This window comes from Eptesicus fuscus, chromosome 4 (genome assembly GCF_027574615.1).
Source record: "Eptesicus fuscus isolate TK198812 chromosome 4, DD_ASM_mEF_20220401, whole genome shotgun sequence".
NCBI classification, from domain to species: Eukaryota; Metazoa; Chordata; class Mammalia; order Chiroptera; family Vespertilionidae; genus Eptesicus; species Eptesicus fuscus.
Genome location: NC_072476.1, coordinates 38861847 through 38875802, shown reverse-complemented (window position 1 = coordinate 38875802; position 13956 = coordinate 38861847). Strand labels below are relative to the sequence as shown.

At 37.3% G+C, this 13956-nt stretch overlaps 1 protein-coding gene across 5 annotated transcripts in view; it reads left to right on the top strand.

Moving 5' to 3' along the window:
• The window catches only part of CSNK1G3 (casein kinase 1 gamma 3), an 85138-nt gene extending 73164 nt beyond the window's left edge, over positions 1–11974 (top strand). For all 5 annotated transcript variants that reach the window (XM_054714958.1, XM_054714957.1, XM_054714954.1 and 2 more), the window contains one exon: positions 9364–11974. In XM_054714958.1, coding sequence (XP_054570933.1) covers positions 9364–9418 — 55 coding nt within the window. In that variant the 3' untranslated portion in view covers positions 9419–11974. The remainder of the gene's footprint in view (positions 1–9363) is intronic.
• Positions 11975–13956: the final 1982 nt, after the last annotated feature.

Genomic DNA, 13956 nt, shown 5'->3' with positions numbered 1-13956 from the left:
TCTTCCAGTTGCCTGTGGCCTTTCTCATCTGTGCTCTTCCCAGGCTGTACTTCTTCCATCCTTGTCCCATAGTTTTACTTCCATACTCACGACTCTTCACTGAAACTGGCTGTTTCTCTGTTCACATCTTCCTAGATACCTGCTATCAACCAAAGCTATTATATATATTTTTTCATTTATTCCTTCAACAATTATACTGCTTGGATTTCAGAAATATCTGGTACCACGTTTGCCCTTAAGTAGAGTACACACCAGTCAGGAAGATTGCAGTTGTATTAGTATACATCAGTATATGACTAAATGCTATGGAAAAGGTACAAAGAGAAAGATTACTTACTGACAGGATGATCAGAGAATGCTTTATGGAAGGGGCTGTGAAGAATGACATTGTAATTGAATTAGTTGAGATGGGTGTGGATGTTTATGGGTTCAGGTTTCTTTATGTAGGCGTTGGAAGATGAGAGAAAAAGGAAGTAAATTGTGGGAAGGTTATTCCTAAAGGAAAGGTTCTGTGGTGCTTGGAACATCATGGCGCCAAGGCCTCTCATACCTTTCATAGTTCGGCCCTTGCCTGGCTTTCCCAGCTCCATTTTTCCATTCTGAAGCCTATATTCTATTGGTTCCATTCTGCCATCATATACTATTCTCTTTATCCATTTCCCACTTCCTGAAACTTCTTGAATTTCTTACAAACAAGGCTTTTTTTCATCTTTAGATCTCCAATGTCTAAAACAGTATGCCTTAATAAATTACTAAACTAGAGGCCCAGTGCACGGGATTTGTGCACTGGTTGGGGCATGGCCTGTGGGTATTGGCCCGCTGTGGGAGCGCACTGACCACCAGGGACAGCTCCTGTGTTGAGCGTCTGCCCCCTGGTGGTCAGTGCGCGTCATAGTGACTGGTCGATTGGTCGTTCTGGTCGTTCGGCCCGTTCGGTTGCTGGGCTTTTATTATATAGGATAATTAACTATAAATAATGTGGTATATCCATACTATGGACTACTAGTTAACAGTATAAAAACTGAAATTGGAAATGCTAAGTGAAAGAAGTAGACACAAAGGCCACATATTATATAATTCCATTTAGATGAAATTTCCAGAATAGGCAGATATATAGAGACAGGAAGCAGACAGTGGTTGTGTAGGGCAGGGAAGAGGAGTTTAAGAGTGGCTGCTAATAGGCAGTGTGGTTTCCTTTAGGGTGATGAAAATGTTTTGAAGTTAGATGGTGGTGATTATTGCTGTACTATTGTAAAAACCATTGAATCGTACATTTTAAAAGGGTGAATTTTATGATATGTGAATTATATCTTAATAAAGCAGTTATTTTTTAAAAAATGAATGTCAATCCATCATTTCAGTAAAGCTTTATTCCAGATAGGTTACAGAAAGCTTTAGAACTTTCCTAACCCTTCACTAGTTGAAAACTAAACACATAAAACTTGTCCTTTCCTTTCATCAGGGTTATTCTTACATTTCTACAAGTTTACTATTGCATTCCTCTTATTTTTAGTCTGTGATTCAGAAATGTAATCATGATTTCTTTTTCTAAATTGCAACTTATGCTTCTCTCTTTCACCATTTTATTATTGGTAAAGGAACCTACTTAGAATTCTTTTTCAGAATTTGTTTCTGACTTCCTCTCTTTCTTCTTACCTGAGAGGGATTGACAAGAGATTCCTCTCATTGCATCCCATTAATTAGAATGTATTTTACATTGGACATTTTAGAGTCTCAAGTTTCCTGGAATAGTACCTCATGGGATAAATATATGATTTCTGAATGATGGAAAGTATTCTATTCCCCTTGATATAAAGTGAATCCTTCATTAGTAACAAGGTTTTGCCTTTTTTACTGTAGCTGAGAATTTTTTTTCAAGGCAGATGACATAAAGAATAGCACTCTCATCATTCCTTCCAGGAATTAAAACAAGGCTTCCTTTAGCTTAGTTATCAAATTTTTAAGCAGTATGAAATCATCTTTTTCTTTGTTCATCTTTCTTTCCCCTTTCTAACATTTACTGAGCAGTTATTGTGTGTTTGGTAATATGATTATGAGGAGAAATCAAGGCCTCCATTAGAGAAGATAGAACTATCCCAATTACTTTTAAATGGTGGTTCTGTACTCTGGCTCATCTCACAGTCTTCTGGGGAGTTTTAACAATAAGATAATACTTAGGCTGCACTATCAGCATTTCTGATTTAATTTCTCTGTGGTGGGGTCTGGTTACCAGTATTTTTAAAAAGCTTCTAAACTGATTCTAAGGAACAGCCAGCATTGAGAATCATTGGTCTCGTGCAGGGGTTACAGGATTAGCACTATGTAGGATACAGTGTTGTTGAAGTTCAGAGACTGGGGTACTCACTTCTAGCTGGGAAGATGGAGAAGTCTTCAGCAGTAAAGATATACTTGCACTGGTTCTCAAAGATAAGTATGGCCCTAGCCGGTTTGGCTCACTGGATAGAGCGTCGGCCTGGGGACTGAAGGGTCCCAGGTTCGATTCCGGTCAGGGGCATGTACCTTGGTTGCAGGCACATCCCCAGTAGGGGGTGTGCAGGAGGCAGCTGATCAATGCTTCTGTCTCATCGATGTTTCTAACTCTTTCCCTCTCCCTTCCTCTCTGTAAAAAAATCAATAAAAAATATATTAAAAAAAAAAAGATAAGTATGGTTTGGCAAAGTTGATGTTTGGTAGTCAGAGAGAAGAGGTTGAGCAAGGAGTAACCCATGAGTCTATATAATGTGTGAGTGCTTTAATGGGAACTGGGATGGACAAGCTAAGTGTCCAATCTCAAAGGGACTTAGTGGCCAGGTTTAAAAAAAAAAAAAAAAAGAACATTATCTTTCTCAGCACAGCAATGAAAGCTGTGTGTTTTAAGCCAAGAAATGGTATAATCAGATTGAACCTTAGGAAATAATTTTTGGCAACAGTCTTGAGGCTTTTGTCACTTCCTGGGATTCATCGGATTGTAGAAAACCTTCCTTCCTTGCTCAGTGTAGGCTGCCTGGAAAGGAAGCCTCATGGATGATGAGACTGAGAGGAAAGTGAAAATAGGTTGGAACCAAATTTAAGAGCTGTGCGGACTTACTGCCATAGATTCTGTAGAGACATTGCTGAGATTTCAGAGGAAAGGATGCTATACATGGTGGGAAAAAGTAGGCTTACAGCTGTTTGTATGGAAAATAATACAGTAATTAATAAATAATAATACAAGAATGAACTCTGTTTTGCATACTCACAACTATACACCTACGATGGCATATTGGAGAGAGGGAGACTTAGACTGGGAAGTCAGTTAAAAGACTCTTAGCAATGATGGAGACACAGTGTTCCAAACAAAGCCAGCATAAGAGAATGGGACATTTTTGAAAGTCATTTCAGACTTGAGGGACTAATTGCAGGTGGATGGAGAGGAAGAAATTCAAGATGAGGATAGGTGTGCAGGTTTCTAGTTAAAATAGTTTGTGGATGGTCTTGCTCTCTGATCTAAACTCTTCTTGGCTAACTAAACAGTTTATAATTTAAAAATCAAGAGATCCAGAGATATTAAAATGTATCAGGTATACATTTTAGGGGAAAAATCCTTTGTCAAAGAATTATGCTATAAAAGGTATTTTCTGTATTCTCATCAGCTCTGCCCAATGAGCAGAGGTTAGGTTCCAGTGTCCTAACTGTATGGTAGGTTGCCAACAGTCTCTCAGCCAAAGGATGAGCCAGTGAGTCACTGTAGGAGGGACCGATAAGAACTTGACATCCAAACAGAGAAACATGCTTCAGTTTCTGGGTATATCTGTGAGAAAGAAGTATATGACATAACCTAAGAAAACAAGCCCAATTCTAGATGAAGGAAAAGGCAATGACTAAAGAGGAAATGGTGGTGTAATGTCAGTAGCAAAGCCTTGGCCCTTCCAGTATGTTTTCTACATATTTTAGGACTTTGAGTCATGATAGTCCCTGTTTCCTACCCAAACAGTATTTAAAGCAACAACCTTTGAATTCATTACGAGCAGGACTTAACATTTATCTCCAAAGGATTTAAGAGTAAAGATGTGACTTCAAAGCTTTTAGATTGGCTACCAAATTATCGTGTCTGAATCTGACTTGTGAGAATATACTGTCTTACTGGAACTGCATAAGGAATAATCAAGAAAGAGCCAAGAAAAAGGGAAGCATTGACGGAACATGATTTAAATGTCTGGTTAGCTTAGTCAGCTTCTCTTAGGTGTTGTCCGTAGTCTAGATCCTAAGAGACTCCAAGTGAGCTATGAGCTAATGTATAAGAAATTGTAGCCACTGAGCAGCAAGGACAGAAAAGATATTTTAACATTTTAAAGATGTAAATTTTCTAAGAACAGATCATTGAATTTATTGATAAAAATAACTTGCTCACATCATCTGTGAGAACTAATGTGCTAAATCCTAGAATCTGCTATTATTTACAGTTGTTATTACCAATAGCTTTTTTCCCCCCTTTCCACTGTACCACGTGTTAAAATAACATTGTCTCTTTTTACTCCTTTGCCTGCACTCATAAACTGATGGCATGGTGTCCACTCAGTATCTCCAGTGGTCAGCCCTGAGCACCCAGGCCAAGGCCTCTTTGGAAATGGAGAAGCAGGAGTGGGGTCTGGGCAGTTGCCTTCTTGAGATTCAGACTCCTTTAAGAATTTGGTGCAAGCCATTCTTTTCCCAGAAAAACGTCCACAGGCACTAAAATCTGCATTGTATGAGTTTTCACTGGGGTACGCAGCCCATGGGTGAAAACTCTAGCTTTAGAACATGCTGTATAATTGACCAGATTCTTATTCTAGTGTTTATGAGGCATATCCTTTATTTATCCAGTAATATTTAATGAGTAACAATTTTGTGCCCATTTGTGAGATGTATCTGTGAGCAAGATCTTATGAAGCTTACATCGATGTGGATGCAGATAATAAAGACATGAAATACATTTAGGCTATTAGCACTAAGTACTGACAGGAAAATAAAACAGTCATGTGATAGAGTGATGGTATGGAAACAGTGTGTTTTAGGTTCATTGCTCAGGGACAAGAGATAATTGAGATGATACCTAACTTCTTAATCACAAAGACTATAAATCAGCTGTTTTGGTAATATCTTTAAGAAATCAGCCACAAGTTAAATAGCAATTTTCTTTTTCTGTTTTGTTTCTATTTGGAATGTATTCATATCATATAAAGCAATGCTCCCCTCTGGTGGTTGTAAGTTTAATGGCATGCCAGCTTTACTTTTGCAAATCTATTTCAAGGGTATACTCTATTTAGTGGGACTTCTTTCCGAAAAATAGTTGTCTTCTTTATATTGCTTTTGAATTTAAAACTCTTGTACAATTATAATTAATTTGAAAATCTTATTTAATCTGAAATAAATTTGGGAAATTTTTTGTGTGATCAATAATTCTTACACAGTTGAAGGAAAGGATACCTAAGAGGTAGGAAGAACTCAACTCTCAGAACTGAAAGGAGATGAATAGTACTGGAAAAATAAAGCAAGCAAGGTGAATTGATAATACAAGCATGAAAACCTATGACTTGGACTTACTCATTAAAACATGTATTACAATAAGTTCCCTATTCCAAAAGGCTTAAGACACTTTTTAGTGGAAATTTTTTAAGAGAATGTATTTTGGAATTTCAGTAGCCAAGTGACAGTATTTAGAAACAGTGAACATTATTAGCAGACTTTATATTAAACAATGAATAAATTTCCATTGAAATATGACCATATTCTTTAATTTAATGTCCTAAATATTTGGTTAGTTTCTTCTAACTACCAAATTTTTAATGTTTAGATTTTTACAGTATGGACATGTTCTGACTCTTAACTTTTTAATTGTAAGGTTCTTTTTGCAGTAATGATTTTTATTTTATAGAGAATAATTTGACTTGAATAATTTTTGGTTTTGCTTTTGAAAATTTATGTAACCAATTTGAGAAGGTATTAGGTAGCTAACAGTTACAAATAAATTTGACTTATTTTTCTAAGTCCATGAAAAATCTAATGTACCTAGATTCTTCTTTTATGGTGGTAGCTCTTTTTAAGGCCCTTGACTGGGTAATTTATTTCACTTCAATAAAACTAAAATTCATAAAGATTGATGACTGCACATATTTCTAGTTGAATCTTTACCAGGTGATACATACAATTTTGAATTATTCACATTTTATGGTCTAGTCATTATGTGCTGTTTGAGTATACTTAAAAAATGCAGTTGTGTGATTGTGCCCCATATTGATTTCATAATCATGACATATTTCACAATAAATGGTCTGAAATTAATTTTTAAACATTTTTTATAATATATATTTTTATTGATTTCAGAGAGGAAGGGGAAGGGAGAGAGAGATAGAAACATCAATGATGCAAATCATTGATTGGCTTTCTCCTGCATGCTGCCTACTGGGAATCAGCCCCAACCTGGGCATGTGACCTGACCAGGAATCAAATCATGACCTCCCATCCCCGCTCTTCTGAAATTAATTTTTAAGATGTGGGTAGAGATACTGTATAATTTAACTGGATAGGGTGGATTTCTGTTTACATTTATTTCACCGAAAAATATAAAAGACTAGAGGCCCGGTGCACGAAATTCGTGCATGGAGGGGGGGTTGTCCCTCAGCCCAGCCTGTACCCTCTCCAATATGGGACCCCTTGAGGGATGTCCGACTGCCCGTTTAGGCCCGATCCCACCAGGATCGGGCCTTAACGGGCAGTCGGACATCCCTCTCACAATCCAGGACTGCTGGCTCCCAACTGCTTGCCTGCCTGCCTTCCTGATTGCCCCTAACTGCTTCTGCCTGCCAGTCTGATCACCCCCTAACCACTCTGCTGCCAGCCTGTTTGCCCCCAACTTCCCTCCTCTGCCGGCCTGGTCACCCCTAACTGCCCTCTCCTGCAGGGTTGATCACCTCCAACTGCCCTCCCTTGCAGGCTTGGTCCCTCTCAACTGCCCTCCCTTGCAGGCAGGGTGCCTCCCAACTGCACTCTCCTGCTGGCCATCTTGTGGTGGTCATCTTGTGTCCACATGGGGCAGGATCTTTGACCACATGGGGGCAGCTATATTGTATGTTTCAGTGATGATCAATCTGCATATTACTCTTTTATTAGATAGGATAGAGGCCTGGTACAGGGGTGGGGGCCAGCTTGTTTGCCCTGAAGGGTGTCCCGGATCAGGTGGGGGTTTCCTTGGGGTGTGGGGCTGCCTGAGCGAGGGGCCTGTGGTGGTTTGCAGGCCGGCCACGCCCCCTGGCGACCCAAGTGGAGGCCCTGGTATCTGGAATTTATTTTCCTTCTACAATTGAAACTTTGTAGCTGGAGCGGAGCCAAGCCTGGGGCTCCCTCCGAGGCCGGCAGCCATTTGTGTTGGGGTTATAATTGAAACTTTGTTTCCTTAAGCGGGTAGGCCTGGCCAGGGTGTGCGGAAAGCTTTGCTTCCCCTGTTGCTGGCGGCAACCCTGGCCTGCTCTCTCAAGCTCCATTCTGCCGCCATTCTGTTTGAATTTGTTTACCTTCTATAATTGAAACTTTGTAGCTTGAGTGGAGGCTTAGGCCTGGCAAGGGCAGGTGGAAAGCTTGGCTTCCTCTGTTACCTAGGAAGCCTTGCTCTCTGTGGCTGTAGCCATCTTGGTTTGGGTTAATTTGCATATTCTCTCTGATTGGATGGTGGGCGTGTCTTGTGGGTGTGTCGGAGGTATGGTCGATTTGCATATTTGTCTATTATTAGATAGATACCTGCAATTATTTCATCTTCCATAATCTTTTGCCAGGTAGGACAGGTGAAGCTACCTGGTCTCTGTTATGTGTAGCTTGAAAATGTTGAGTTAATATCCCTTTAGGAAGGTGGCCTGGTAAGAATTACAGGAATATCTTTGTAAGGTCACCATAATGTAGCTTTGAATTGGCAGCATTTTGCTGATGGAATCACCATGTATATACCTGTGTCTTGCTTTTATTACAAAATGTGATTTACACATTTACACACACACACACACACACACACACACACACACACGACTCTAGTGGGGAAACAAAAGGAGCCCCTTTTTATATAGTGTCTGTCATCTTTATATTCCCATAGATTGGATAAATTGAATCTTTTTTTAAGTGTGGGAGAGGAAAACTAGACCTTTTTTTGAAAGGAATGCCAGACTTTTTGGGGATATGAGTGTGTGTGTGTGTACACACTTTACCAGCTGATAGCTCAATTTTGAAAATGAAATGTATTTTAATAAACACTTTTTATAAATGCTCAAAGTTTGTGTATACATTTTTGAGGACACTATATATATGTGTGTACATATATTCATGTATATGTGATATATATACACATATATACATATATACACATACATATACACACACACATACATATACATACATACACACATATATATATATACATATATATATATTGTTTTTGTTGATTGCTGACCAGTGATTCTCATTCTCATGGACCTTCAGATCCTACCAGCCTAGTATTGCCTGACATGGGTTGCATGTGTTTCATCTTCTCATGACTAGGAAAATTTACCCTCAGAAAAGGTAGTTCTCTCAGGGATCATCTCTAGATTTTTTTGCCTAGGAATAAAAAACAGTACAATATTTCCTTCATAGACTACAAAACTGAATCATTTTTCAAATACAAAACTGAATCACATTGATTGTACTATTTTAAATGTTAACGATAATTCTTACCTTAATTAAAATAACACGATACACTTGACCTTCTTTAACCCTTAAAGAATTAAAAAGTGCCAGTGACATTCTTACTCTGTTTTGTATGTTTTCTCTCTTCCAGTTTGTGTGATGGAAAATGTTTGCTGAAGAGCGTATTTTAGATTTTTCTTTTTCTTTTTTGCAATTGAAACGAATTCTTGGGGAAAACAAAATCCCCAATATTAGGATCATTATTGTTTTTCTAACAATGATTTCAACAATCATGTATGAATACCAGGAAGAAAGGGAGAGAATACACAAGATGAATTGTATAAAAGAATGCCAAAGCCAGAGATTAATGAGTATCTGAAATAATACTACAGTGGGCCAGTTAGGATTCAGAACCCCTTTGCTCCCAATTGGTCTTTGTACAAAGCCTTTTCAGTTTAGTGACTCCTTTTAATGTTGCTTAGATTGTCTTGCTCTTTCTAAAAGGCACGCTGATCAAACAACAGCAATAATCCTGCCATAGTTCACTAATATCTGTGCTTCACTGGCATGTTCACTGTTCATCTTGCACTAGCCTGTTGCTTTTTACGACCATTTAAATTAATATGATTAGAGTCAGCCTTACTTTGTGACATTTTAGAACTTTTATAATTAAAAAGCGTTTCCTTCCATTTGCAGGTGCTGCTGTTTTTTCAAACGAAGGAAAAGGAAAACCATTCAGCGCCACAAGTGACTCTGGACACAGGCAGATCAGGGGGAGTTACTTGCGTGTTCATCTTCTGTCTTGTGATGAAAATCATCTCTGTAGTGACCACATATGTTTTCAAGGACTCACTCTTAGAAACAGAAATGTCATACTTTCATACTTCATTGTGTGGTTGTCTTACATTCACATTTTTTTTTTTTTCTAATTTAACTTTTATGGAAGCTTTAAAGTTTTGTCAAAACATGAGTGCTTTGCCCATCAGTGAATGGAATGGACCAATGAGGTAGGATTGGTAAAAACAGTCCTAGAGAACATTTTCAGAAGCTCTCCTCCTGCCACGGAAAGCAGTACAGTATCTTAAATGTCAACCAGTTACATTCCTGATCTGGTCTTTTATAACTCCTGTAAGAGCATAATCAAACAGGAATTTTCTCCCCAGTGGATAACACAACAAAGGAAACGGAGTTGCCCAAATATTTAAAGAAGTTAATTCTTGAGAAGTTCATTGTTGGTGTGACATCTGCATTGATATCAGCATTACTGATGGTACTGCTATTTGTGATCCATACTAAAATTCGCTCTGAAATCATGGTACAGTCACTGCCCAGAGGTACTGAGGAAAAAGCTCTATGGGTTTGGCAGATGGTAGTGGTAAAATGAATAACAAGTAATGTGGTAAATATGAGTTCTGCTTTTTTAAAAATTTTTTAAATTATTTATTGCTTTGAGAGAGAGAGGGAGGGAGAAAGAAACATTGACTTGTTCCACTTATTTATGCATTCATTGGTTGATTCTTGTTTGTGCCCTGACCGGGAGTCGAACCTGCAACCTTGGCATATTGTGATAGTGCTCTAACCAGCTGAGCTACCCGGCCAAGGTTGAGCTTTGCTTTCGTGGCACCACTATGTGAAGTACAGTGTTGCTGAAGTGGCAAAAGCACTTATTTTTAAAAATGCAACATTTGTATAATGTAACTTTATGCTTCCAGATAATGTGTGTTAGACAGCAAGAGATGAATACTTTGAGAAATGAGGTATGTGGGAGTTTGTTTAAAAAAAAAATACACTAAGGAGAAGAAATAAATGTGAATCTCATTGCAATGTATAATGTTGAAGTCAAAGGGGATCCCATTGAAACCCACTGCTGAATGATTACATTCTCCCTTAAGCAGGAAACTTTGAATGTGCCACTCAATGGTGTCTGTTTGTTAATTATTTGCTTTTTGATAAAAAAAGATCCCCAGCAATAAAAACTGGGTCACTTTATTGCCCTCTGTGCACATTAGTCTCTTGTATTCCACTTTGCTGGCTCTCTGGAGTTTTCTGACGTTTTAGCCTCATTTTGATGATTGAAAACTAGTTTGGAGAGGATGGGTCAGGTGCTTTGCCTCCACAGTCTGTTAAAGTGCCTGCATATGAACAAAGTTACGGTTCTGTAAAAAAGGAAACCCATTCCATTTTTTCAAGTATGCTTTGTTTTAAGCCATAAAGGCAGGTATTCTTTTGTCACATCCTTCCAGCCAGGATTTTCAAGAAGATTTAAAACAAAAAGATGGCTAGGAAGAATTATGTTGTTCAAATCTCATATTCATTTTTTGTTTATCAAATTGTTACTTCCTCCTTCCTTGCAGCCCCTTCTTTGTCTTTAAGTGCGAGCCTCCAGGCACGCTTATTTATTTTTGTCTCAAGGTAACATTTAAAATGTGTAATTAAAGTAAATAAATCTACATTTTTGACTTCATTATTGCATTTACAGGGATTTAATTGTACTTTGTAATTTATTTTTCTCGTTAGCCAAAAGTTCAATGCATTGTTTTTGATGAATTAGGCACCCATACGAATACCGCAAATCTGGATGTTGTTTAACATTGTTGCTCTGAATCCTATGAAGATCTTTTTAAGTTCTTGATTTTAAAGACCTACACTCAGCCTAGGAAACATTTGCTGTATAATTTGGTCATCTGTTTCCATCCTATCTATTTGTATACTGTCATGGTGTCTTAAACTGCAGGAGTCACATACAGAGTTATTTTTGTTTGTTTTGAGCAAGGTAGATGGATGTTTTGGCCATTATAATGTGAAACCACTTCTTTCTTTACAGTATTTGACCAAATATGTGTGTCTCTGATACTTGTAAATACATGCGATATCTGTATTTCTTATCATAAGCCTATTTAGTTTTATTCTCAGTAGGGTTTTTGGACTGTACAGTGTTTATATGATCTGAACTCCTTATACATAAGAAGGTGTGTATATTAATCCAATTATGGACTTAAAATATTTTAAAGTATAAATACCCTTATTTGCTGCAAAGACCAGTGTGTACACATTTGCTTTTTAGCAATATTTTTAATTGCTCCATTTTAATGCCAAGGAATAAATCTTTTGGCAACACAGACTGGTCAGTAATAGGTAATGCAGGTATGTTCAGGTTAAGCCAACAACGTTTTGCATTTTTATGCTTCTTTTCTGTCAACACTAATGAGTCAACATTGCCTGAATGTCTGAATAATGAAACACATCCCTGTTTAAAAGTATGTAACTGAAAACGAAATAAAAAATAAAGGTAGTTTTTTTAAACTTGCTCTTAACCCTTTCCTCTCATCATGGGTAAGATGATGCCACTCACTAATTTGAAATAGGAATTTTTAAAATCCAGTTCACTGAGTTTAGTATATGGGAGAAACAGAGCTATAGGAATATGCTTTTGGTTTTGTTTTGCTTTGTTTGAAACCCCTGTAAAGAGCACATACCAGGAAGTATCTAAGCTTTCTTTAATGGAAGTTTAAACAATGTTTTTTTTACACTTCTATGAACTACTTATTGGAGCAATTAATTAAAGTGAATGCCACTAGTAAACCAAGGAAAATAAACAGAATCATTTTATTCCTTTTTAAGAAGGAAGTTCTATTATGTTCACATAAATGAGATTATTATTCCAACTTTAGGTGAAAAACTTTGCCTCATGGGTGGGGGCCATATATCTCACAGCTTATCATTGTTCTGTGTGCTTTAAGGGGTTTCACAAAGTGGTGATAATGGTGCTGTGTTTACTGAAAGATGCTACAGGTTAAGATAAGGCAAAGCAACACATGCTGAGCACCATTATTCAGGAACAGTGAGAAGATCTGGTGATGAAGGGCGATGGTTAAAAGGCCCTGTCTAGGAGAATCTGATTTAAGGTGGGGGTTAAACCGGAATGATTGCATAGTTGCATCAGTGAGCACCCTTTGGATTGCAAGTGATAAAAACCTGACTTGGTCAATGCAGTAGCACAGTTAGCTGAACAGTTTAGTGGTAGAAGTGGCTTCAGACATGCTTGATCCTGGTGCAGTCAGGAATCTGTGTTTCTTCATCTCCCTCAGTTTTGCTGTTTTCATTGTCAGGGACATTTTTCATGTGCGATGTAAAGTAGCCACCCAGCAGCTTCACACCCCTATAGCCAACATACGGGGCAGTTTCTCTCAACAGTTCCAACAAAATCCTAAGACTAACATTTATTCCTTCATTGGTGCACATGCCCATCCTTGAGCCAATTATTACAGCCAAAGGAAAGCTGTTCTCTCACTTTCAGAGGACACATTGGACTGAGAAATGCTGTAGAAGGAGTGTTACCCAAAAGGAAATGAAAATAGTATTATCAGAAAGTGAGTGAATGGATACTGCACAGACAAAATCAATAGATATCTGTTATCATGAGGAAAACAAAATATAGCATAGAGGCAACCTAATTGTTTTAAGTTAGCAAACATTATTGGGGCTTTTATTAATCTGAATATATTATTAGAAATCACAGTCAGTAAATTTGAAAAATATTTTGGAATCAGGTAAAAATGGAGGTCATAAGTACCTTATTTGATGTATTTTTGCTCTTGTTTAATTTTTAAGGATTTTATGGTAGAATTAGATTAGTAGAGTTAAAAGCTAACTTTTCTAGAATAGAAATAAATTGAAATATTAAGCTTTGCTGATGTTCAGGATAACTAGTTTTTTCTCTGCCCAGTTCTAATACAGGGCCACATGTTATTTTCTTAGGAAATGTACTTCTAAGACTACATGGATCATAACCAAAGAAAGGACTACATACAGAAAAATTACCAGGTAATATTGCTGGGATATGAAAATGGTTTTGTCAGAAAGAGTGATTATTTATAGGTATGTTTATCATACTGTGATTTTACTTAAATAGAAAAACACTACCACACTGCTCTAGACTTGGAGTTGGTGAACTTTTTTTGGTAAAGTTTAGACTGGGCCGAAGGCAAAATTGAGGCTTTTATATACTTGTGTCATGAGAAAGAAAACAAATTTCCATTAATTTTGATTTGACAAAATTTAAAATATATATTAATCCTTGAATACAAGTTTTTTGTTTTTTTTTTTTTTTTTGGGTAATGCAGGTCTACTGATAACTGAATTATTTTTTGAGAGGATAATATTTCACTTAATTGGGTTTCAAAATAAATTGCAAATGTGTCTGTTTTGCTGGTCTGTGATATGATTTTACATATTTCATCCTTGAAAATGTCTTCAGACAGATAGATACTACTAAATACTGTTAGCAAT